The following is a 27345-nucleotide window of genomic DNA, read 5'->3' as shown; positions in this document are numbered from 1 at the left end:
TCTCACTCCCGCAGGGCGCGGGAACCCGGAGCTCCAGGCGGCCTCCGGGCGTCCGGACACCACTCGGGCTGAGGGGGCCGCCCCCTTTCCCTCTGCCCTCAGGAAAGGAGTGGTCCTCGTAGGGGGCTGGGCACGCGAAGGTGGGGGACCCGAGCCGCTGCCGCTCCCAGGCCGGCCGGGATCCGCTCGTCAGATGGCCGGCGCAGCCCTCCCTGGGGCTCCCAGAGCGGGCTTTCCTGATCCGCGGTTCCCCGGGTCCCCTGCCCAGGCCTCCGGAGCCGCAGGGCGGGGCTCCAAGTGCGGGCGGGACTTAGGCGCGGTGGGAGTGGCCTCACGAGGAGGGCGTGGCCTCACGAGGAGGGCGTGCCTCGCCAGGCCTGGCGGGAGGGGCGGGGCGGGGCTTCAGCGGGGCGGGGCGGGGCCTCGCGAGGCCAGGCGGGCGGGGTCTGGGAGCCTCGGGACGGCTGCAGCCGCGGCTTCCGAGCCGAGGAGAGGGGAGGGGACGGTACGGGAGGAGACGGGGCCACCGGCCGCGCGGAGGGAGTGAGTCACCTGACCGCTGCCCGCGCCACCCGCCTGCCTCGCTCGCTGCCGTCAGACGGGCCGCGCCGCGCTCCGGCTCTGGTGAGTGGCTTGGCCGGCCTGCTCGCCCTGCCCCGGGAGGGTCGCGGCCTGGGCCTGTGAGGGGAGGCGCCGAGGGGGCCTCCGGCGGCTGTTTTCTGGTGGTGGTGGTGGGTCGCGGGGCCGGGAGCGGCTGCGGCCCCGTTCCTGGAAGTGGCCGCGTCCACCGGAAGGGGCGTCCGTGGGTGCCCGTGGCTCTTGAGGCGGCCAGCGCTGTTGTTTACCGGCGCGCGCTGCACTTTACCCCCGGGCGGGCGCTCGCGCGCGCCGCGGGGTCCCGGGCGCCTGCCGCCCCTCCCCGGCCCCTCGGTCCCCGGGTCGGAGCCCACCCGGCGCCCCAGCCCGCGGCCCGCCCTGGCTGTGACACATCAGCACCGCCCTCACGGCCCGGGCCCCGTCCTGCCCTCTGCCCACTCCCAGCGCCTCCGCAGCGTCCCCCGCGCCGGGCGGCGTTTCGCCCTCCCAGCTGGGTGTGGGTCGCGCGGGTCATCGCGTCGGAAAGGCCGAACGGTGGCCAGAGCGGGAAGATCACCTGGTCTAACCTGCGTCTGGGGAAATTGGTTTTGGGGATTGGAGGTCTCAGGGCTCCCATTGTTGGCGTTTTGCCCGCTCGTCGTAATGGGGACTCTCACAACATGGTGAGAGTGGGTGTTGATTGTAGAGACACCGGCTTTGTGCTCCTGTAATGCATCACGAACGCCGTGGCTTTCTCTCTCTCTCCAGGCAGGCTCATGTCATTGAATAGAATTGTGCGGCATGCGTTTGTACCATGAGCCCTCTTTCTGCGTTCAACTTGGGCGGATTCAAGGTAAAGTGTAGTAGTAATTGTGGAGGAGCCTGTGTGGGAAAATCAAGCTACCATGTCGTCTTTGGAGGAACAAAGACTTTGTAGGATGCTGATAGTTTGGAGAATTTATATCTGTGTTGGAACTGTTACCCATGGAGGATGCCACTACTAGGTCTTTGTTCGTCTAGTGGACGCTTATTACATTCCACAGGGTTTGCATTTGAGGCTGTTTGGAAAGATCAAGGGTGGAAATTCTAGGGAGGCAGAGCATTTGAACGTGTCACATGGCCGAGCAAAGAAATGGGAAGAGCTGTCAGCTTGCTTCTTCCTGGTCTCAGGGTAGTGGTGCAAGGGCTGGGCTGGGCTGGGCTGGGCTGGGCTGGGCTGGGCTGGGTTTGGTTTGAAGGCACTTGTCACTTCTGCCATTGGACATCTTAAGGAAACCTAGGAAAAAAGGCTGCTGTGAGTCATCTTGGAGTAGGGTGGCTTTGGGGTAGTGCCTGCATCTTGTTTTGTTGTTGTTTAACATAAGGTTCTGTCAAGCGGTTTACCTTTGTTCAGTATGTTGGTTGGATAATGAGGTAGGATGACTCTTTAAAAAAGTTGTGTTGCTGAGTCATTCACCCGAGCCAGAGAGGTAATTAGGAACAGCTGGTGCAGATAGGCTCATCACATGCCTCCACTATAAAAGGCCAAGGAGCACTGAGAGGGATTGCTTCAGAAGGCTGAAGGGGACTCAGTGGTTGTCTGTTCTGATACATGTAATTAGCTGGGGAAGTGCAGGAGCACTCTTAGGAAGTGGCCAGGTAGCACTGAGGTGTTTAGACCAAGAACAGCTGCGAGATCTGACTGAGAATGAATTTGTACTGGAGAAAGAGCTAAAACTGGGGCAGAAATTTGCAGGCAGTAAATATTTGCAGGCAATAAATATTTGATACAATAAACAATACTGTACTTAGTTTTTTATTTCCTCTTGTTGTATGGTCTTTAACATTTCAAAACATGAACTTAATTGGTTCTTCATGAAAGTTTCTTTATGCTAACACAAAAGGGAGTTTTCCTCTTGTTTTTCATGACTCTTGGCTTTTCATGAATACAGGAGTAGTTTTTTGGTATCAGGAGGGTAATGTGAATGTGGGTGGATTTAACATGTCTGGTACAGTCAAGGCTAGACAGTTGTCTAATGAAAGTCAGATCATACTTATGTGTCTCATTCTCTTGAAAGATAGTACTAGTGTCTTTACATTGCGTGTCATTGTTTCTTGCTTAAAAGTAACCACATAACCCAAGCATAACTTTCCTCAGTGTGGACAAAGTTTAGGAATGGGAAATATGGAGGTGAGGGTTTGGTTCTTAACCTCATGTCAAAAGAATGATGAGTTCTTATAGTAGGTAGTTTTCATTTAAAACATTTTGTATTAGAAAAAATTAATTTTGTTTAAATTTGGGACTAGAGAAGATTATAAATGAATTTTTAGGGTCTCTAATGAAGAGTGCAAGGTGGTAAAATTAAGAAGAAGCTATTAAAACTTTGCTTTTTAAAACTTTTCTATAAAATAAGGAAGACATGAAAGATACAGATTAACAGTACTTGAGTATTACATAGTGAAGGTACATCCCCTCTACCCTTTTCTGCTCATACTTGTTATCCATTGCCAATAACATTTTTTAACAGCTGTACTTTTTTAAAAAACTTCTGATTTCTTCTTAAGGGCAATTTTTATCAATGTAATTCTGTTACTTTTATATTGTGCTTTAAAATTAGAAGCTTGAGTGTAATTTTTTTTGACACATGAAGGTTTTTTAATTTAGCAGTCAGCGTAGCTATTAATTTGCCTTCAAATTACATTTTCTTTTTTTTAATTTTTAATTAGTTTTTAAGAGATTCAGCGTGCTTTGTAGATAGAATTGTAAAAACAGTTCCCTCTTGAGTGTGAATTTATTACATTCTTGAAGTTAGTGATGGAAATAGAAAAAAAAACAGTTATATTTGGTAAATGGAATTATCGATTTGGAGACAAACTTAATGATTTGTTTGATCTGTGTATGTGATCTGAAGTGTAGTGATGTGTAAAAAGATTAATGAGAACACTTGATAATGTATACATTGGAGTGCAGTGTTTATAGAACAAATCTTTTAAGAGTTAACCATGTTCTGTGATTATTTATTTGAAAGGCAGAGTTAGAGAGAGGCAGACAGGGAGGGAAGGAGAGAAGGAGAAGAGAGATCTTCCATTCCCTGGTTCACTCCCCAAGTGGCCGCAATGGCCGGAACTGGGCCAGGCCGAAACCAGGGACCAGGAGCTTCTTCCCTGTCTCCTATGTGGATGCAGGGACCCAAGAACTTGGACCTTGCCCGTTGCTTTCCCAGGCTCATTCACAGGGAGCTAGATCTGAAGTGGAACAGCCAGGACTTGAACTGTGCCCACACGGAATGCTGGAACTGCAGACCACAGTTTAACCCATTGCATGACAACACTGGCTCTTGTGTTATTTCTTGAAGTCTGCTTCTGGGCAGGGGGAGGTTGGGGAAACTTATGTCCTCTTTAATGATTCAGCAAATCCCTCGGGAAGTGGTATTAATCAGAAAATCTGCATCTTATGAGTGTGGAGGGCTGGTTAGAGGTTAGTATTTATCATTCAGTATAATCTCAGATGCCATATGCTTTCAGTACTCTGTACTGAGAGAGTTGATATGCAGAATAACAGATACGGAACCCTTGAAAATGGCCAGTTGTCAGAGATTCTCTTCACAATGCTGCTGATCTTTCCAAAACCTATGCTTTAGGAATTGCCTGCTATCTCCTGTTTTCTAATGTTCTGTTAATAGGAGAATTGTTTTAACCATAAAACCTGTAACTCTTGAGGATGATTTTTGAGATTATTTTGATTGAAAAAAATGTCAAATAAAATCATCTACTGATGTTCAGGTTAGGAATAATTTGCGTACTGTCTACCAGAAACTAAACCCCTTGGAGAAAGGAAGCATTTCAGGATTGCTGATAAAATATTGACTTACATATGAAACCTGGACTTAGGACATCCTCAGTGTATAACATTAATAAAGCTGATGTCCTGGTGTGATCACAGGATAGTTAACAAGAAAAGCAGAAAGCAAAGTGGTTAAAAGTAGGAGCTACAGAGCCAGACTGCTTAAAGTCAGGTTCTGACTGTGTTATCCCCTTTGAAACATTGAGCAAGCTATTCCACCTCGTAACTAATGCATTGTTGTCTCCTGTAAAATGAGGATGTTGATAGTAGAATCTAAGTCATAGAGCTCACTGTGTGAATTAAATGTGTTAATATGGCTTAAGTGGTTATAACAGTGCTGGCAATATATTAAACATCAAGATTAGGTGTTATCTGTTGTCCAGAGTCAAGGACTGGCTTAGTTACATAGCCATATTTTGTAGCTTTTAAAAACTGAATTGTAACAGCTGATTACAAGTGAGACTAAGGGAAATGCAGGTCACTGCTACTGGAAAAACAACTCATGTGAGCAAACACTGTCAATAGCACCATCTCACACACACCTAACTTCAGAGGGCAAGGAACTCTGTACCTAGCTTTTTACTTAAAGGAAGCTTAAGAGTCTGAGCAGAATGCTTTAAAGGTGGTCATTGCCAGTTACTGAAATTGGTTTTTGAAAAAATAAAAACACTTGTCATTTTTTATCTAGTCTCCAACATTATCGTTGAGAACATTGTGGCCTGGCAGGTTTAGTAACCTGTCTACTCCCTCCTTGCCTGTTAATACCAGGAAGGAACTTATTTCAAAATTCTTATTCCTGTGCCCCATCCAGTTTGTTGGGAATGTGTAGATTCACATTTTCCTGCAAGTTACTTTATTTAAGTATTGTGTTTTCTTTAGATGACATGGTGATACTAATATAGAAAAATTATCCATGATATGGATATGAATAATTGGATATGTTTGTCATAAAGCTTCCTGCACCTATTAGTAATTCTGAAAAGTGTGTCAAACATTTTGAGTATCCTTTTAAATAAAGTGTAAGTTTTTTGCTGGTGAAGAACTAACTGTGTCTTCCTATTTTACCTCTTGTGGCAGACTGAATATGCCTTGGCTGTATTTGTTTAGTATGCTGTCTGTTCCTGCGCTAAGGTAGTATAGTATGAGCTCATTATAGTTCTATGATTTTGAAACTTGGAAACTTTTAGTAGCAATAAGGAGAGAACATTGTGTATTGTACTCCTTAACTTATTTAAGTGTGTGCCCAATTGAAATTCTTTTGATTATTTAGATTTTGACTTTCTGTTTTTAATCATTGGTGTGATTATTGTGGAAGAAGCTGGATTTAAATCATTCTTCTAGTTCATCTTCTGAGATAGAAAACTTGTGACTTAATTTTATCTGTCATTGATAGAATTGAGTAAAATATAATTTGCGTTGTGTAGATATTAGGCATCTTATGTATCTGATACCTTTCTTTCGATATTTTCATATCTCTAGAACAGATCCTTTATTTAGGATCAGAGCATTTTAGAAAATATTAAAATAAATGTTACCCTAAAGCAAATAAAAAGGAAAAAACAGAAATAGTGATTGCCAGGGTCTTGGTTGTTAATGCCTGCTGTGTGATTACAGTGGACATGCCGTGAAGTTGGGTAGCTGCTGGTTCCTTTCTAAGTACTGGCATCATTTAGAAATTGTTACCTGAATGCTACTGAAGCTGTGTGCAAATCATGTTCTTTTAAAAGTAAATTCAAATAATTTTCTTACTGCCTTAGGAAACTCATTGTTAAAAAGAATACTTTGGTAATAAAATTGATTCCAGCTTCTGTTTGATAAGGTTATTTATAAGGTTATTTTCACTTTATTTATTTATTTATTTGAAAGACAGAGTGATAGGAGAGACAGAAAGCGCGCGCCAGCGCGAGAGAGAGAGAGAGAGAGAGAGAGAGAGAGAGATAAAGAAATAGAGAGTCAATCTTCCATGGGGCAGTTTACTCCTGAAGGCCACAATGGCTGCTAGGGCTGGGCCAGTCTGAAGCCAAGAACTGAGAATTCCATCTGGGTCTCCCACAAGTGTGGTGGGTGCCCGTGCATTTGTGTCATTCTCCACTGCTTTCCTAGGCACATTAGCAGGGAACTGATGTCACAGCCCGGGTCACAGGCGGCCATTTAACCTACTGTACCACAATTCTGGCTCTTATTTTCACCTTTTTTTTTTTTCTGTAAAATTGAATTAGAATCATAATGGGCAGTTGCATTCTACTTCCTCATTCCTCAAACTAGAATTACACTAAAAAGTGTTTTAGATAGTAGTGTCAGTTTTAAAAATTCCTCTATAGATTGGACATTAGCAATAACTCCAAGGCTATAAATTAAATAATATTTAGTAAGAGAAAGGTTCCTTTTCTCCATCTCTGCCACCTTTTTTCCACTAATCTCTGTTGACAAATTGTTTCCCTCTAGGATTCCATGTCAAAGGGTGTTTTTGGCTTATAAAGGTGAACTCTTCAGAGCTCTGTTGCTTGCTTGTATCTTCACATAATTAATGCTGTGTTCCCTCTCCAAAGTGTGCCATCCTCTTTTGGAAATCATCTAAATCAGTACAGAATTACTCATCCATCAGAGTTTGCTATACCATGTATAAAAATTTATTAGTTTACCAAATTTATTAGAATGTAATGAATATGTTATAATGTCAGAGTAAGTGTTTTTCGGCAAGGTCAACAATTTAGTATGTTAATACTGTTTTTGAAATTGTGAAGTGATTATCAAGCTTCTTCATTTCCAAAGCACCCGATGCCTCTCCTTTTACTGTGGTTTTCCAAGCAATATCTTTAGCATTGCTCAGGGTTTTCTCCTAGATAGAAGTCATTTAAATTAAGAGAAGTAAGGAAAAAAGCATTGGCTCTTTCAATTTTTTTTTTCACATTAGTAAAATATTTTGAAGTAGAAACGCATTTTGCTGGGATCTGAATGGAGTTCTTTGCTGACATGCTTTTAGTCCCAGGTGTCATCCAGAGAAATCAAAGGAAAAGCCATTTGTGAATAAGTCTTGGCTACTGTAAACTTTTCCCTCAAAATTTTCTCTGTGTTGCAGGAGTATTGTAAGTACTAATCAAGCTTTAGGAATATTTGTTTTGATTTATTATGAAAGCTATTTTGCTGTGACGGTGTCACACCTCATTTGCCTAGTTTGTCTGTTCCAGGACACCTTCTTCTCTCTGGATTAGGTTAGTAGCTTTGATGATTAGTAGCCTAGGAGCCCAGATTGTTTCTCAGGTGCTCTCCCATCTTTTATTGAGGTAACTTGGAACACAATTAGGGAAAACAGTAATGGCATTCCTAAGTTTCAAGACACTTTGTTTTCTTAACCTTCCTGTGCATGTAGCTCCTCTTTCAACCTCACATACAAGCACACTTTCAACTTTTGTTATTTGGAGATATGGTTGCTAAATTCATTTCAACATTTGTAACATTCCTACATTAGGTATTCAGTTTACATTTAACTTACCAAACTAATATTTATGCCTTTCTTTGCCAAAAACTTTTCTATATAATAGCAATATGGAATTTTTCAAAAGTTGCAGTCTAACAGACGAGCAAACCATTACAACAGCAAGTATTGATTGCTGTAATAGCGTCAACAGACTTTGAGAAGCATAAATTTTGGAGAATCATGAAAGCATTAGTAATGTTAATGCATAATTTAATGGAGAAAACAATTTTTATTAATAATTCTTTTGAGAAGTTTAGCCATGAAGAAGAGTAGATTAGAAATAGATTTTAGTAGGGGAAGGTTGGATCAAGAAGGCTGTGGATGTGTGTGTGCCTATTTAAAACTCTTGTCGGTGGGGCTGAGGGTTTGGCACAGATGTTAACATGCCTGCATCCTATATTGGAGCTCATGGGTTTGAGTTCTGGTTCAGCTTCTGATCCAGCTTCCTGCTGATGTGCACCCTGGGAAGCAGCAGATGATGGCTCAAGTGTGTGGGTCCTTGCCGCATGGGGAAGGAGACCTGGTATGGATTCCAGAGCTCTTGGTTTTTGCCTTACCCAGTCCTGGCTGTTGGGGGCATTTGGAGAATGAACCAGTGGATAGAAGATCTCTCCCTCCCACCTTCGCGCCCTCCGTCTTGTCTTTCAAATAATAATAATGATAATAATAATGATAATCCTATCAATGGATTGTTTGGACCCCCCCCCCCCCCCCCCCCCCCCCGTCAGGAGTCAGGATGTGTTTATCAGTGAGAACAGAAATCTTATAGTAGAGGCTACCTTGTCCCTCTTCTGTTTGTGAGTCAATGTTGCACTTAAGCCTATACCAAAATCAGTCAGTATCAAGGGTAATGGGACCACCATGGTATGCTTAGATGAATCATGAGTTGTCTTGGGTTAGAACTGGGGTCTGCTCCTCAGAAGTAGGTAGCCCCAGATAAAGCAGATGTTTGAGTGCATTCAGGATTTGCTTAGAAAGTGAGGGGGTGAATGGTTTTAGATAATCAACAGTGTCATTCTTGTCCACCACAATCCACAGGCACACACTTCTGAATAGATAAAATGTAGTTATTTTGAATTTGGAGTTTTAGGTGACTTTTTCTGTGTCGTATTTCCTACTGTGATAAAGAAATAACATTTACATTCAGATCCAATAAATGTTTTAAGGTTATTTAAAACTGAAAATGCCTATTCTGCCAAAAAAAATTCATGGAAGGAATGTATTTCTTTCGGTATTCTCAAGAGTTCTAAACTTCTTGATCCTTCTCTTACTGCGTTCAGGGAAAGGAGAGCCTCTGTTTTGTATAAAGAGGACCTCTTTCCTTCTTAAAGAGCATGATGCCTGTGATATCCATGGCTCTTATTGAGTGATGAGGCTAGCCTGGCTCAAATAAAAAATGATTCATTCATTGGCTGTATGCAGCCCTAGGATTCCCCAAATTAAAAGAAGAATACAAACAGAAACATCCATCCCTTTGCATACTCATTCCCTTTCTAGAAGGGAAAGCTGTCCTGTGGTTAGTTTTCCTCATTCTTTTCAGACTTCAAGAATAATGCTATTTTAAGTTTATATAGTGTTAATTGTAGCACTCTTTAATTGTTCAAAGCACTTAAAATAGCTAACAAATAATTGGATATATTTATGGGGAACATGTGATGTTTTGATGTGGCTATATTGTAGAAAGAATAAATCAAGGTAATTAGCATATCCATTTGCTCTCCTACATATCATTGATGGTGAGAGTGTTTAAAATCCTCTTTTTGCAATTTTGAAGTACATTATAATTGGTCACTATGCAAAGCACTTTTTTTTTTTTTTTTGACAGGCAGAGTGGACAGTGAGATAGAGACAGGGAGAAAGGTCTTCCTTTACCGTTGGTTCACCCTCCAATGGCCATTGTGGCTGGCGCACAGCGCTGATCCGAAGCCAGGAGCCAGGTGCTTCTCCTGGTCTCCCGTGCGGGTGAAGGGCCCAAGGACCTGGGCCATCCTCCACTGCACTCCCGGGCCACAGCAGAGAGCTGGACTGGAAGAGGGGCAACTGGGACAGAATCCGGTGCCCCGACTAGGACTAGAACCGGGGTCCTGGCGCCGCAGGTGGAGGATTAGCCTATTGAGCCTTAGCGCTGGCCTATGGAAAGCACTTTTATGTTTCATTCGTTTTTCTTTTTTAAAGACTTATTTTTTTATTTATTTGAAAGACAGAGAGAGAGAGAGAGAGAGAGAGATCCATCTTCTTGCTGGTTCACTCTCCGAATTGCCACAATGGCTGGGGCTGGGCCAGGCCAAAGCCAACAGCCTGGAGCTTCTTCTGGCTCTCTCACCTGGGTTCAGGGGCCCAAGGACTTGGGACATCTTCTGTTGCTTTCCCACTGGAGCAGTCAAGTCTTGAGCTGGCACCCTTGTGGTGTGTCTCAAGCAGTCTTAACCTTCTATGCTACAACATTGCCACTTTCATTCTTTTTTTTTTTTTTTTTTTTTTTTTAAGATTTATTTATTTATTTGAAAATCAGCCACAGGGAGAGGAAGAAACAGAGATCTTCTATCTGCTGTTTCACCCTGTAGATGCCTGCAATAGCTAGGACTGGGACAGGCCAAAGCCAGTAGCCTGGAACTCCGTCTGGGTCTCCCACATGGATGGCAAAGGGCCCAAACACCTGAGCCATCCTTGAAGGCTTTTCCCAGGCTACCAGCAGGGAGCTGGATATTGGTGGCTCCACCTGCTGTGTCACAATGCCAGCCCTCATGTTCCATTCTTTTTCCTTCTCAATTCTATTTTTTGATGCTTTGTGATATGCAGATAAATACATAAATATATAATCATTTTAGGTATTCATCAACACAGTAGAAATTAATTGTTCATTATTGTTCCTATTTGAGAGTAAGAGAATGTGATATGTTCAGAGTAGGCTCCTGAAGTTGTTTTACTTTTTTTATTTCAATTTTTTGACACATAAAAATGTGTGTGTTTTATGGTGTATTATGATGTTTTGATAGATACATGATATGTTTAATCAGGGTGTATACATATTTTTCTTTAAGCATTTAACATCTGTTTATAGTAAAAATATTCATGCCCCTATAATCAGGTTTTTTATGTAGACAGTTTTTTGAATAATATTTAGAAAGGCTCATAGTACGATGAAATAGTTTTTGTCTAACATAAAATGTAATTGTATTTACCTATTCAGTTGTTCCTCAAATACTGTCTGTACTAAGATATATTTCAACTGTATTTATGGGCCCCAAATTATTTTTCACTACATTTTATGATTATCATATAATGAAAAGTAGTTATTGAAGGCTCTGATGGAAAATTTATAGCTTTGAAATCCCTATTTTAGAGATGATTATTTTGACTCCCAACTTAATGTAAATAATAAAAGAAATAGTTTTTAGTCTTAACACTATATGCTGAGACACTATAGTCCTGTGGTAGCTGGTTAGGGATTAATGGGTTGGGTTATTTTAAAATAAAGCATTTTGGTGTAGTACTTCTATTTGACTTAAAGACTTTCAGATCTCTGATTCATATGATATACTAATTGTTCCGCTGTAATACTGCCTTATTTAATTGATTGTTAATTACTTTTTTCTTTTTTTTTGTTATGAGTTGGTGTATAAGGAGTGTTTGAGAATTTGAATGGCACTTTATATTGTTGTTTTGCTGTTTTCTTTTCCAGTTACTTTTCATTTTGTGTGTGTCAACTCTTGAACCTACTGAGGGTCCTTCTGACCTTGAAGTAATTTTAAGTCTTCACCTCAGAATTTGGAAATAATTTGGACATGGTTATAATTTTTACAGTTTGAAAACAAATTGTCATATGAAGACTTTAATATTTCATTGAGTGGAGGACACAGACACTGAATACTTGGTATTGAAAGAGGCTTTTCATGAGATACCAGTCTTCTTTCCTTCCTGAGTTTTGTACATGTAGTGAGTAGAAATGTAGACTAAGTTTTAGCACAGTTTAGTGTCAGATTCTTTTTAATGGCATAAGAGATTGGTTATGTAATCCAACAAGTGTTCATTAAAAAGTAATTCACAAAATATCGAGTAATAGGGGAAAAGTTTTCTATCTGTAAATGCTCATTTAACATTGTTCATTCTCATGGCACTCAGGATACTTTCCCTATATACCTTGTTCTTCTATTCTTCCTCACTTCTCCTTGTCTACTCCCTCAATTACCATTTACATCAAGTGATAAGATAATTTGAATTTAAATATAATATGGGAGAGGTAGGGTAGAGACCTTTTCATCCTTTGTTACACTCTCTGTGGCCTCAAATTTCCATTTCTACAGGGAAACCAGTCATCCTAGATGAATGTGATCTCTTAATTAGAAATTCTTTAGTCTTGTGAAACTAGTAATTATCTTGGACAGACTTGTACAGTTTTAATTTTTTTTCTTTGTTGAGATACTTATTTGGTTTAACAAATTTTTATTGTTAAGAATTCAGGAATCTGCCTTTTCAGACAATTTTTGAGTTTTTTTTTATGATTTTATTTATTTATTTATTTGAGAGGCAGAGTTACAGACAGTGAGAGGGAAAGGCAGAGAAAAGTCCTCCTTCCGTTGGTTCACTCCCCAAATGGCTGCAACAGCTGGAGCTGCGACGTTCTGAAGCCTGGAGCCAGGTGCTTCTTTGTGGTCTCCCATGTAGGTGCAGGGGCCCAAGGACTTGGGCCATCCTCTACTGCTTTCCCATGCCACAGCAGAGAGCTGGATTGGAAGAGGAGCAGCCGGGACTAGAACTATGGGATGCCGGTGCCACAGGCGGAGGATCAACCCACTGTGCCACTGCGCCACGGCTCAATTCTTGAGTTTTTAAGCCTTTTCAAGTATATGGTTTTCTTTTTGATCATGTGCATCATCATGGCAATCATGATAAAATATGAATTGTCTGGTGTGTTAATCACTGTGTTATTAAATGCACTAAACTATTCAGTCCTTAAAGTGCTGATGTTATTTTCATGATTGGCAACCTTAAGTGGTAATTCATGTAACTTAAAGATCACACAATTGATGATATCAATAGGTCTTAATTATATCCCTGTGTTGCTGGTTAAAATAACCTGAAACTATTCTCTTTTGTCTTTAACAATTTTGTTTGTTTAGAACTTCATGCCTTTCAATGGCTTTTTGAGACAAATAGTGTGGAAGCTACCTACTGATGTTTGCTGTCTACTCCAGTTTCACAAATGTGCATTTACCCATGTTCATATGGCTATACCTGATTTGATGGGTCTTTTCTTATTACTTTCCTGAAGCATTTACCTTGTTTTTCCACATCGTGTAATCTTCTTAGTTTCTTAAAAGATTTATTTTTAATAATTATTTGAAGATAGCAATGGAGGTTGTTGTGTCTTAAGAGTTGCCCATGAATTTTCTGCATCTGTCAAACCAGTATGTACTGATAACTGCAGGAAATGCCTATTATAAAGGGAGAAAAGGCATTTGCATTCTTTGGGAGGCTTCACAACAATTGAAATAAATTTGAACTGCATTTTTAATGAAGGCAAACAATATCTTTCTGATTATAAAGTAATATGTGTTTATGGTTAAGGATTTGAATGCAGAAACAAACAAAAAATAAAAATTATTCGATGTAATCATTATTAACATTTTGATAGATACTCTGCTAAGGCATGGTGGCGGTGGGGTGGCAACCAAGATTTCTGGACATGTTAATTTGAGATGCGTGTTAGACTTAGAGGTAGTGATTTGAATAAATAGTTGGCTATGAGAGTAAGAAGTTTGAGAGAAGTTGAAATTATACCAGATGTAAATACAAGAGTGTTTAGCAGGTCCATGAATTACCACATCCCCCATGTGAGTCCAGGTGAGTTCTCCTAGGGGTGTGCACAAAGATGAAGAGTGATCTGGGACTCAGCCCTGGGCTTTCTAGCACTTAGTGAGTATAAAGTGGAGGCCGATTGTCCAAGGAAAACTGATAAGTGGTCACCAGTATGGTGAGTGGGAATTCAAAAGATTGTGATAGCCTGGCAACCAAGGGAAGAAAAAGTTTCAGGGAGGAAATGATTAACCTACTGAATGGGATGCTGCGTAAGATTACTGAAAATTTGCCATTTGCTGTGTTTTCCATGGGGTAGAATGAGAAAGGCCTGATTTTAGTGGTTCAATTGAAATTGAGAAGAGATTGGGAAGTAGGGACAATATGAGTATAAATAGTTCTTCTTGGGAGTTTCATAAAGAGGAACAGAGCGAATTGTGGATTTAGGGGTATAGGGAAGTTCAGTAAATTTAATTTAAAGAAAGGAGCCGCTATAATATGTTTTGTATGACAATGGGAATGCTATATATTTCTGTCTCATTTCTTTTTCTTGGTGAGACTTTGCAGAAGTTTTGTCAGTTTTATTGGTCTCAAACAATCAGCTCTTGATTTATCGTCAGTTTAATTCATCAGTTCTACTAAAAGCAAGTGCAAACTTTTATTATGTGAGTGGCTTAGAAGTGTAATATATTTCATCAGATTCTGTAAGGCTGGTGGGTTGGCAGTTCAGCAGCTCATTTTTATAGAGAATACCCTTAAATTTCTAAATAACCTATTTGAATTGGATCTCTATCAATATTAAATTTCAAACAATATGTATAATACTGTTCCCAAACAGGAAGAAGTCTCTGTATTTATAATCATACTATTCCATTTCTGCTCTGACTATACAACTCCAACTGTAAACTTTTTTATTTTTAGTCTTATTTTTAACTCCACATTATTTTTCCTTCCCATTTTCTCTAATTCCATCTCCCAGTCATGCAGTTTCGTTTTGTGAAATTTAATAATGTTTACATTCTATTCTGTAACTCTAATTTTTTCCTGTTATTCATCTATTAAAACCAGCTTAGTATTTATGTTATATACTATGTCAAAATTGGGCTCTGAGCTTAGTAGTGTGCTATTACACTTCTTTGCTTACAATTTCACTGTCACCTTGTGCCACTCAAAAAATATTTCTAGCATCAAATGCAATTAAAGTAATTATTGAGCACTCATTATGGGCCAGGCATTGTCTTTGAGAACATTATGTGTGTATTTCATTTCATTCTCCCAAAAGTCCTATTCTTGTTTATGTTTTGCCAGGAAAGAAACTGCCAGAGGGAGAGAGATACAAAGGAACTTCCTTAGTTGGTAATGTTATCAAGTTATGAAGTGTTCTTTTATACTGTGCTGTCCACACTTAGCTATCCAGAGCAGCTAGCTGTTAAGTTTGTGAGTTTCTGATAGTCCAAGTTTGAATGTATGCTTCCTGATAAGAATTATCTGGCATTCTTATCTCCAGCCCCTGATTGATTTTAGGGTCTTAGGTTAAGGCTGTCTGAAATGTGAGTACTTGGGAAGTGGTGTAGGTGTACTTTAGGAGTGTCTCAGTTTGGGAATATCACTCTTTGAGGAAATTTTTGGGAATTTTTCCCTCTGCCTTTTTTTTTTTCCTTCCTCTTGCCCTCTGAGTTCCTTGTGGGAACCATAAGTTTAATTGGGATATTAACTGCTGCACCTTAAATTATTCCTCCTAGAGAACCTATAGTTAATGTCATATCTGGTGGTGCAATACTGCATACAATTCTTACAAGAGGGAATAAGATTAGGACATACAGTTTTACTACTCACACTGTTTAGGCATTGCAATAGGGAAGGAAAAGAAATAAGAAGTATAAAGATGGGAAAGAAGTAAAATAGTTTGTTTTTACAGATAGGCTGACCACAAAACAGCTACCAGCAGAAGAGGATTAAGTAAAGTTGTAAAATGCATGGTTAATAGTTTAAAAATAAGTATTTGCTTACATAGTAGCAGCAACAAAACGAAAACAACCAGAGAATGAGGTTAAAAAATCCAAATTTTGGAGCTGGCATTGTGGCATAGTAGGTAAGGCCACCACTTGAGATGCTGGCATCTCATTTGGGCATTGGTTCATGTTTTGGCTAGTCTACTTCCTATCCAGTTTTCTGCTAATGGCCTGGGAAAAGCAGTGGAAGATGGCTCAAGTGTTTGGGCCCCTGCCGCCCATGTGGGAGACCTGGATGGGGCTTCTGCCTCCTGCCTTCTACCTGGCCCAGTACTGGCCATTGCAACCATCTGGGGTGTGAACCAGCGGAAAAGGGAATCCCTGTCCCTTCCTCTTCTTTGTAACTCTGATTTTCAGAGTAAATAAATATTAAAAAAAAAGTCTTTTTAAGTAATGGCACACATTAAAAATAAAAACCAAAATGCTTAGTAAAAAATTTAACAAAAGATATGCATACCTTCTTTACTAAAAACATAATAATGCTGAGAAAAATTAAGTGGCGAGATACCATAGTCATGTACTGGAGGACTTGTTTTTTTAGATGTTGTTTTTTCCTAAATTTATCTGTAAGTTTCATTGTAATCAATATAAATTCTAACTCTTATAAGTCAAGAATAAATACTCAAAAGTATTGGACACATCTCATCAAAACATACAGAAATAAGTAGTAAATGCATATACTTGTAAAGCTGCTCAACATCATTAGTCATCAGGAAGTATAACTTAAAACCACTAGGCATTTATTGGATAGCTAGATTACAATATCAAGGGTTAATGGGAATGTAGAGCAACTAGATTTTTTCGTACGCTGCTAGTAGCAATGTAATATGATGCAATTTCTTTCAAAAACTATTTAGCAATTTTTAAAAAGTTAACCACATTTTTTTGTTTACCCAAGAAAAATGAAGTATATGTCTATGGCAGATGTTCATTGAAGTTTCATTGCAATAATCTCAAACTGAGAGCAAAGCAATCGCCCATCTTTATTGCAGTAGTCCATCAATTTATGTTGGTAAACAAATTGTGCAATACCCATAAAGTGGAATATTACTTAGCAATAAAAAGAGGTAAACATGTAATGTATGCTGCAACAGGATTAACATTAAGCTGAATGAAAGAAACACTAAATTAGAAAATGTACTACATGATTCCATTTATATAAAAATAAAAAGAAACACATTCATTTATAGTGACATAAAATAGACCATTGGTTACCTGTAATTGGGACACATGGAAGGAGAGATAATAAACAGTCATGTGGAATTTTTAAGAGGGATGGAAGTTTATTTATCTTGGTTGTGGTGGTGGTGGTTTCATGCACATAAGCAAATGTCAAAACACATTAAATCATGTGTTTTAAGTAGATGCAGTTCATTCTATTTAACTTATATTCAAGACTGATGAAAAACAGTGACAAATGCAAGGTAGTAAATAAATATTTAGTAAATATATTTTGTGGTGTGGATTAATTCTAGTTGCTAGTTCATATTTTTCTAATAGAGATCTAAGGATCCTAGTAACTGTCAAGTAGTTGTCAAGTGTGTCATACAAATTAAAGACTCAATTTTTTAAAGATTTAATTATTTTATTTGAAAGGCAGAATTACAGAAAGGCAGAGTCAGAGAGAAAGCAAGAGAGACATCTTCCATCCACTGGTTCACTCCCCAAATGGCTGCAATGGCCGGAGCTGGGCCGATCCGAAACCTGGAGCCAGTAGCTTCTTCTGGGTCTTCTACGTGGGTGTAGGGGCCCAAGGATTTGGGCCATCTTCTTCTGCTCTCCCAGGCCATAGTAGAGAGCTGGATTGGAAGTGGAGCAGCCGGGGACTCAAACTGGTGCCCATATGGGATGCTGGCATTGCAGGGAGTGGCTTTACCCACTATGCTACAGAGCAGGCCTCCCTTGTTTTTTAAAATCTTTAATTAATAGGTGTAATAGTGGAATCCCTTAGTTTTGTTTTGGTTTTGGAGTTTGGATTTTCTGTCCCCCCCCCCCCCCTTTCCTTTGTCCCTTTATATTATGACTTATAATTATTAAAGTTAAATTTGATTTGGGAAGGCAAAAAAACCTTTGTCTGACATCTGAATTAGATGAGTCTTTAAATAACTTCTTCGGACTTTTCTATTAGTTCATATCACCACCCTCAAGCTTAACTTTAGTTTCATAAATTTCAAATAATTAATCGGATCCAGTAAATATAATTGTGATCTTTTTTTTATTTATTTTTTATTTTTTTTATTTTTTTTCATATTGAGTTTCTTTTTTTTAATTGTGATCTTTAATATTAGGAAAAGTAAATGGTAAAAGGCCTAACTTATCCTGAATGGGACCTTACATAGTTCTGTAATAATCAGGAGCTATAAAAATTGCTGTGTTTTTTTTTTGCATTTTAAAAATACTATGGCATCATTAGTTATATATAATTTTAACATAAATTAAAGTAATTATCCCATCTAACATCTAAAATCCTTAAAAAATATATGATTTTTGGTGTTGCTACAAGCATCTCTGCTACATACATTTATTCGCCATTTCTTGTTTTACATTTTATTCAGCCTTTAAAAAATATATTCATCCATATACCACATCCCATCATTCTTAACATTTTTATTAAAGCTGAGGGGAAATGATTTTAGAAAATGCAGTGATCAGAAATGGATAAACAGTTGGATATATGTGTATATATTTATTTTTAATTTGAGAGAGAGCATGTGTGCATGCATGCGAAAACACTCTCATCCCCTGGGTCACTCCCTGCAGATGCCTGCAGTGTCGTGACTGGGTTTCAAAAACCTAATTAATTGAGCTATCACTGCTGCCTCCCAGAATCTGCATTAGCAGGAAGCTTCAGTCCAGTGGAGGAACCAGATTATCAAACCCAGCTACTCTGATGTGGGGTATGGGTGTTCTAATGGACAGTTTAACCACTAGCCTAAATTCCCACCTTGGTTGTGATATTTCAGCCTGCAGCGGGTTGAAGAAATTAGCACATCTTGGATACTGAGTTATGCTTTCTGGCAGGTCAATCATATCTTAGGATCTTGGGAAAATTGCTGTCTTAAATTACTGTCCTGATTTACAGCCCCACAGACTTTTGATATTAAGGTTCTTTCAGAATTGGGAATGATAAAAAGAAAAGCAGTGGCTTTAAAATGATTCTTTTCTTTCATATCTGCATCTAAAGTTAATATATGTTTTTTATAAGGGCCATTAAAGAAATAAAGTTATATACATTTGTTGAGTCTTTGTCACCCTCTTGAAAAATTGAAGATAAGGTTCAGTTAAAGTCAGAAGACCACTTACACCCTGTGTATTTTGGCTGTATCATAACAAAAACTGGTTTAGGGAATTTTGAAGCTTAGGCCAGAGCTGAGGAAGATGTTATAATAGGAGGAATTTGCATATCTTCTGAGCCATTGAGGACCTGGCCTTGAGATTTAGTTAGGCAAAAGTAGTTGACAGGTGATGAAGGCAGAAGCAGTATGGAGGAAAAGACAGAAATTCCAAATCCACCGAAAATAAGGGGAAGTCAGTCTTTGAGGAATCGACCAGGCTGCAGCTCCAGGACACCGTTTTTATATGAAGGTCACATAATTGCCTGTATGCACTATTGCTAAGTAATGTCCTCCAGTTACTGCTTGTGCCCATGCATGCATACACAAATTTTACTAACAACTGTTTTGTGAAGAATTGTTCTCATGAACTGAATATTATGGTTAATTGAAAATTGACCAGAAAGTAGTTTTTATTTGAAGAGTTACTATATATGAATACCTTTTAGAATGTCCACATTCCTGTGTAAATTGGCTATAATGATTATTCTTATCTGTTTCACCTTGAGACATCATTCTCATTCTGAACATATCTTTCTGAGTATAAGGACTAATTTGTGTTTTCATGGGACCTGATGCAGCATGTAGTACAGGTAAACACATGTATAAGTATGTGTGCCATTGTTCAGTAGAGATAAAACATGGATAGTAATCTTTTTCTTGTAAATGAATACTTGGTGTTAGACTACTTATTGTTCCTTCTACTAAGGATTAAAATACAACACAATCCTTTGAGACTATAGGTAAATAAAATTTTAGCTATTTAACACACGTGAAACTTTATCCTCGTACATAGTTATCTTCTGATTCTGTTATGTGAAGCATTGTAGGGCTGGCTCCATGATCTCAGATTTTAAAAGTTTTTATTTAAGTAAATTATCTTAAGTTATTGAAATGTGATATGGCTACAACATTTTGTCTTACTTTCTCTATTATTTTGAAAGCAAAGCATCAAATGGTTAACTTATTAAAACTAAAGTAGTGTGTATTGAGAGCAGAGAGCAGAAGTTATTGCCAAATTAAGGTGCAGGAAGCTTAGAAAATGCTTGTTCATCCTTTATCAGCATTTGTGTGTGAGTTAGCAGTTTGCTAAGGCCTGCAAATATTTATTTTGATTCAAAATGGTAGTACATATTGCAGAAATATGAGAAATTTAGTTGTAACAGAAATCTAAATTTGATGCTAATAAATTATTGAGTTTTGGGCTAGAATGTTAATGCAAAGGGACTTCAGAATGTTCATGGGAAAATGAAATTAAAAGTTGTTTATTTTGGTGCAAAAATCTTTTTGAAATCCATGGATTTTTTTTATAATAACATTTTCCCATGAGCTTTTCAGGACAATGTTTTTGCTTCTTATATTTGAAAAGTGTTAGAAGGAACTTGATGGATATTGGAAGAACATGTGCCATTATTGTTTGGTATAGTCATTACATAGTTGTTGGATGAAAATGGATTACTGACCTTTGGTTGGTTGTCAGAATTACAAAGTTTGATTTTCATGTAACACCTCTCTGTAGTGCCCATATTAATGAGAGTCAAGATGGAGATGTCTTCATTCATACGAGTCAGTTGTATTGGCTGTGTTTATAGTTGCCAACCTTTAATCTTCTTGGCCAGTTATCTTACAAGCATGTTTCTCGCTCCCAGAGGGATAAGTAGGGGCATCTTTCAACCTTATGACTCTGGAAAAGCCATCTAAGAACTTTCCTCTGAGTTCTTAGATTGATGGTGCTATTTCCACTTATATTGTAATAGCTAATTGGGCTGTATTTGGAAGAAGATCTATTTGAGGGTTTGTATTTTAAATGCCAGGTGATTCATTCAGCATTAACTATCTGTATTGGATCATTATTGTATGCTTGGATTATGGCAGAAAACAAATCAGGCAAAGTTGTTACATTGGAGCTGAGACCTAAAAGATGAGAAATTAGCTGAAGAGTAGAAGTCCATGTAGCAGGAACAGCATGCATGCAGGCCAAGACATCTGTAGCACCTTTGTGTCTAGGGAGCAGGAAGGGACACTGTAGCAAAAGAGGGAGGCTGAGATTGAGAAAAGGCTGTATTGATAGAAAACCTGATAACACAGGTCTTGAGGACATGCTAAGGATTTTGAAGTGAGAAAGTAGTTTGTAAAGAAGTAGTTTGGGAGATACCATGGGATTTCCATGGGTGAGAAATCACTTTGATATAGAGAAAAAACTGGAGGAGATTAAGAGGAACTTTTAGGAGTGTGTGGCTTTTGTTAATATCATCATCATAGATACACCTGATAATTATGTGTGCTGTCTTTTCCTCCACACTCCAGGAACTGTCAAAACCCATTTCCCTCATCATTTCATGTAAACTTCACAACATCCCAGTGAAGTGTTAGGGTTATCCCTGTTTTACAAGCAAGTGAACTAAGACAAAAAGCAAGCTGGCTAAGGTAATGTAGCTAGTGAGTGGCAAAGCTGGGTTTGAAACCAGACAGTATAAGATTCTAATCCTTGAGCATTAACTATTGGACCTGTGTAGGATGATGGGTCCATTAGTGGGTCTTGGAACTGAATGGATTACAGCTAATATTTTCAAAAAATAGAGTAATTATAGTACTTTGCATGTAATAATAAAAAACTGATTTGTGAAATCTTGTTTCACTTTTTGAAATATGCCCATGTACTTATGGAAAAGGAAATTGGAAGATAAGTTTATTTTGGCACAAAAGGTTTTGAAATAATGCATAGTTTTTTCATAATATGTATTTTCATGAACTTTTTAAAGAACCCTTGTATGCATGGATTTCAAGAAAAGTGTTTTTTAATATCTATTTTCATCTACTTGAAAGGCAGGTTGACAGAGAGGGAGAGAGAGAGAGAGAAAGGGAGAGAGAGAGGTGTAAAGATAGATCTTCCATCCACTTCTTTACTACCGAAATGCCCACAACAGCCAGGGTTGGACCAGGCTGAAGCTAGGAGCCAGGAATTCCATCTAGGTTTCTTCTATCACTGGCAGGGGCCCAAGCACTTGAACCGTCATCTGCTGCCTCCTAGGATGTGCCTTAGCAGGGAGTTACTTGGGAAGCAGAGTAGCTGGAAGTCTAACCAGCACTCAGATTTGGGATGAGTGTCTTCCAAGTGGTGGCTAAACCCACTCAATACATTGCCTACCCATGGATTTCAAAAAAACTTTTTGCACCCAGATGAACATCTTTTATTTTCATTTTTTCTGTGAATTTTTAAAAATAACCTTGTGTTTGTATTTTTATGAGTTTGTGAGCTATTCCAAGTGGCTAAACAGTATTTGTCCAGGCAGGAGCTGGAGATGGCCTGGATTATGGTTGTGGCAGTGCAGATGGAGAGAAGTAGACCTCTGTTAAGAGGCAGAAGCAATAGTATTCACTAAGAAATTGCTTGTAGGGACCCCATTGAGGGAAGTGTCAAGATACATCCCAGCTTTCTGGAGTGAGCAGCAACAGTGATGGTGCATGGGCTGTACTTTAGAGGAGACTGACATTTCTTAGAGGGGTACTTTTGGGTGGCTCTCAGCTGCAATTGGTAGGAGTTGGGAATGGCATCTTTCCCAAGGACAACAAATCTGTAAACTGGTTATAAACCCAAGAGATGATCTGTTACTGAAAACTGCCTAAACAGGACTGTTGAGCCAAGACTAATTCCCTCTGGAATATGAGATGAATTGTGAGCCAACTGGTGGCAGGATGAGCAGCATCAGACCACAGATGCACAGAGGTGGGCCATCAACCTGCCACAGTGAAGGGGCAGAGTTTCCTTCTGGAGGCTTCCTGGAATCCAGACAGCCTTCAGGTTTGTGTTTCATGCCCAGACTTCTCTTCATTCTGAAGCTAACATGCATTTCATTTGTTTCTGGGTCTCTCTGTAGGCCCTTTCCTTATTCTCAGATATAATGTTTTGGAAATACCCACCCTCTCACATTACTGCAGAGAATCTTCATGCTGTGCATTAACTAAATATTAACTAGAGACAGAATAGTGGAGTAGTTAAAAATTCTTAGTATAAATTCCTCCTCTCTTATTGATCTTTTGACATTGACCAAGATATTTCTCACCATGTCTCAGTTTTCTCATTTGTGAAATTGAGATGATAGAGCATCTGCTTCACAGAGTTGTTGTGAGGAGTACATGAGATAAGCTGTATGTAGTGCTTAAGTTAGTGTCTGATGCAGAATTAGAATATTTATTATTAGTAGTTGAGATTTTTAGAACTGTCTCTGGAGAGATATAAACATCTTTATGGAGAAAACTATAGGAAAGAGAGTATAGAGTAAGAGGTTGGAGATAAAAAAGAATATCCAGTATGAAGACTGAACAATATAGAAAGTATGTATAAAATGTTATTTGAATAGTCTTGAAAAAGTTGGTGGAAAATGGAATTAAAAAGTTTTCTAGTGACCTACAGCACATTGGGGTGACTGTAGGTCACAGTAATATATAAAGTAGAAAGAACTGGAAGAGATGAGCTGATAGTTTCCAAACACAAAGAAAAGGAAATAGAAAGCCTAGTTGCCGGGTTGATCACTTTATACTGTGTGTGTATGTATGTATGTTTGTGTATTTCGAAGTATTGTACTATCAAAAAATTTTCAAAAGATAGGTATTCTATTTATTTTTTTAATTTTAATTTTATATATATATTTTTAATATTTTATTTATTTAAGAGGTAGAGTTACAGACAGTGAGAGGGAGAGACAGAGAGTAAGGTCTTCCTTCCGTTGGTTGACTCCTCAGGTGGCTGCAATGGCCGGAGCTGTGCTGATCCGAAGCCAGGAACCAGGTGCTTCCTCCTGGTCTCCCACACGGGTGCAGGGGCCCAACGTCTTGGGCCATCTTCTGCTGCTTTCCCAAGCCATAGCAGAGAGCTGGATTGGAAGCACAGCAGCCGGGACTAGAATTGGCACCCATATGGGATGCTGGCGCCACAGGTGGAGGATTAACCTACTGCGCCATGGCGCCAGCTCCTAAGAGCTAGGTATTTTAGTGCCAAAATTTTTGAAACTCATGCACAGTTTTTTCATAATATGCATTTTTCCACGAGCTTTTTGTAGACCATTCATTCATAAATGAGAAAGGGTGTTAAGAGAATTAGGGCCCAGAGAACCAAGGATGGAATGGGGTCAGTAGAAGCCAACTGGTGAAAGGATTGTGTGTGTGTGTGTGTGTGTGTGTGTGTGTGTGAGAGAGAGAGAGAGAGAGAGAGGGAGGGAAGGGGAGGGAAGAAAGGGGAAGGGGAGGAAGGGAAGGGGGAGGGGGAAAGAGATTGGATCTTAGTTATGGTGGTCTATTGGGAGAGACACTGATTGAGAAGAAAGGTGGAAAGCTTTTATGGAGAGCAAGAGATATGGTCTTGGTAAACAGTGCTGAGATCCAGAGATTGCACACAAAAAGTATTTTCACAGTTTTTCTTAGCTGTGCTGAGTTCAACAAAATGATGAGATAAAAAAGTGATACAAGAATGATTTTAAAGGTTTGCAAGCCAGATGCCAGGAAATAAAAGGGATGCTGGGACTTGGGTGGAGGGACACAGTAAGGCAAGTGGTCAGTTACTGAGCCCTGCTTGACTGGGGAAGCCAATGTACTCTGGGCAGAGTGTATGGTTTTGAAGAAAGAGGAGAGTGGTGGTCTGTGAGGTATTAACCATAAATGATTCATACTTTGTTTAAATGATGGTTCCTTTCTGCTATTTCTAACATGAATTCCTTGTGTTGATGACTGAAACATGAAGGCCATTTGCTAAAACGGATTTGTTACTCTTCTCTGTGATACAGTCCAAAAGTTGAGTTACTGCTAATATTTGATTTAGAAGTTACTAATGATTTCATGTGGTGTGCTGGATGTATGAATGACAGCTTGTGATCCTTAACCTTAGGAAAAAGCTTACCTATAGTATGAGAGATTTTATTTTCAATGACTGCTTCTGAGGAGCTTACATTTCGGCTATTCTGAGGATTTTAAAAATAAACACTAAGTAAGAGAGAATTTTTAGATGTGTTTCATGTATTTGCAACTAAGACAGCCTGTGTTTGAGGCAGTATTCATCCATGATCTGGACCTGATGTGTATGAACTTCAGAGGTCCTGATTTCTCCTTTGACTTTTTATTTGGAGTATAGCTAATCTGAAACCAGTAACATTTACTCATTCCTTCTTTTGTTTCAGGCAGTAGGTAAGATATAAGAAGAACAAGTGAGTGATGGTGGGATGATACCATGATTATCACAGTGGGATATACATTCCTGGTGTGTTCAGCATAGGCCGTGGAGGGCTGGGAGAAATATTAGACCTTTAGACCTTTTTTTTTAACCCCTTAATCTCAATTTCTGTGCTTTAGAACATGTGTATCAGAATAGTTTTGCATGCCCAAAATACATAGATAAATATATGTATCTTGGGAGTACCTTTTTTTGTTTAGTGACATATATTTGATTAAAAATGTCTGGAGGCTACTAAATGTTAGTGTTTATTTTAAAAAAATTCATTTTGTCAGCTTTCTCTTATGTTTTAACATTTTGAGAAAACCAAAATTTCTATGTGTGATAAAACTATATTTGTAATAAGGAAGTAGTTTTATAATTTGCCTACTATTTACAGTATAAAGTAAGACTTCTATTTTTTTTTTTTTTAATTTTTTTTTTTTTTTGACAGGCAGAGTGGACAGTGAGAGAGAGAGACAGAGAGAAAGGTCTTCCTTTGCCGTTGGTTCACCCTCCAATGGCCGCCGCGGCCGGTGCGCTGCGGCCGGCGCACCGCGCTGATCCGATGGCAGGAGCCAGGAGCCAGGTGCTTTTCCTGGTCTCCCATGGGGTGCAGGGCCCAAGCACCTGGGCCATCCTCCACTGCACTCCCTGGCCACAGCAGAGGGCTGGCCTGGAAGAGGGGCAACCGGGACAGAATCCGGCGCCCCGACCGGGACTAGAACCCGGTGTGCCGGCGCCGCTAGGCGGAGGATTAGCCTAGTGAGCCGCGGCGCCGGCCAGTAAGACTTCTAAATAATGAAACATATTATTACAATCTGGCCTGACACATTTGAATCATTTTCTTTTGTGTGTATATAGGTATTGGGGGGGGGGGATCTTTATCTTTTGTAGAATGGTATCTCTTATTTGAAAGCACTAACCTTCTTACTGTTTGTTTGATGTAGGGAAATAGGGCACAGGAATAGTGGAACACTATATATTTGTTCCACTGTCAATCTCATCCCATGGTGTGACCTCTGATGCCCTCCATACACTCATACACACACTCATTCACTCACTCACTCAAACCCCTTAATTGTTGCAAAGCAACAGGGTGATGATGCCACTTAGAAGTTTCCTGGCTCCATCTATTTGCTTACAGTAGGTGTTTTCACAGTGTGAAATGTTCCCCTTCCAGAGAACAGTCCTGAAATCCTTAGTTCAAAAAGTTCTTCCCTCCCTCACTCCAAGAACATTTTCCCTAAAATTTGTTAGAAAAACTATCAGTGAGGATATATTTTAAATGAAGTATATTGAAGAGACGTTTCTAGGTTATCTGTAGGATTTTTGTTTCAGTGATAAACATGTATTTCATTCATATTTGACACTGTCATTTAAAAAAATTTTTTTGATCTATTTGAAAGGTAGCAAGATATATAGATACATGCACACACACACACACACACACACACACGGAGAGAGAGAGAATGTTCCCCATCTGCTGGTTCACTTCCCAAATGTACGCAATGGCCAGAGCTAGGTGATTCTGAAGCCAGGATCCTAGGACTCCATCCTGGTCTCCCATATGGGTGGCAGAGATCCATTTTATTTGAGCCATTGTCTGCTGCTTCCCAGAGTAGACATTAGTGGGAAGCTGGATCAGAAGCAAAGCCAGGACTTGAATCCAGACACTCTGATATCAGATACAGATGTCCCCAGGGGAACTTAACCAATATTCCAAATGCCTACCCTTAAAACATTTTAAAATAAGTTATTTTATTTAACTAAAATCTTACATGTGTCTTTGCAGGTTGATGACAGTTAGAAGCATGCTTTCCATTGAACTTCCAGACACCATTTGTTATGCAGAATGTCTCTGAGTGAGAACGCAGTTTTTGCTTATGAATCTTCAGTGCACAGCACCAATGTCTTGCTTAGCCTCAATGACCAGCGGAAGAAAGATGTGCTGTGTGATGTTACCATCTTTGTAGAGGGTCAGCGATTCCGTGCCCACCGGTCAGTGCTGGCAGCATGCAGCAGTTATTTTCACGCAAGAATTGTAGGCCAGGCTGACACAGAACTTACTATTACTCTACCAGAAGAGGTAAGTGGTTCATGGTTCTGCTGACTTTAATTTAACT

At 39.5% G+C, this 27345-nt stretch overlaps 1 protein-coding gene across 3 annotated transcripts in view; it reads left to right on the top strand.

The window, feature by feature from the left end:
- Window positions 1–396: 396 nt before the first annotated feature.
- BACH1 (BTB domain and CNC homolog 1) overlaps window positions 397–27345 on the top strand; it is a 57889-nt gene continuing 30940 nt past the window's right edge. The window contains exons 1-4 of one of the 3 annotated variants that reach the window (XM_008267171.5): window positions 442–624; window positions 1345–1429; window positions 14982–15029; window positions 27015–27308. In XM_008267171.5, the coding sequence (XP_008265393.3) occupies window positions 27075–27308 (234 nt within the window). In that variant the 5' untranslated portion in view covers window positions 442–624; window positions 1345–1429; window positions 14982–15029; window positions 27015–27074. Of the gene's footprint in view, window positions 625–1344; window positions 1430–14981; window positions 15030–27014; window positions 27309–27345 lie in introns of all 3 variants that reach the window. The other 2 variants (XM_008267170.5, XM_002716782.6) reach the window with 2 other exon arrangements.

Source organism: Oryctolagus cuniculus, chromosome 4 (assembly GCF_051225735.1).
Source record: "Oryctolagus cuniculus isolate XC-2025 breed Fujian yellow rabbit chromosome 4, ASM5122573v1, whole genome shotgun sequence".
NCBI lineage: Eukaryota > Metazoa > Chordata > Mammalia > Lagomorpha > Leporidae > Oryctolagus > Oryctolagus cuniculus.
The sequence above is the reverse complement of the archived record's forward strand: the minus strand, read 5'-3'. Positions and strand labels throughout refer to the sequence as shown.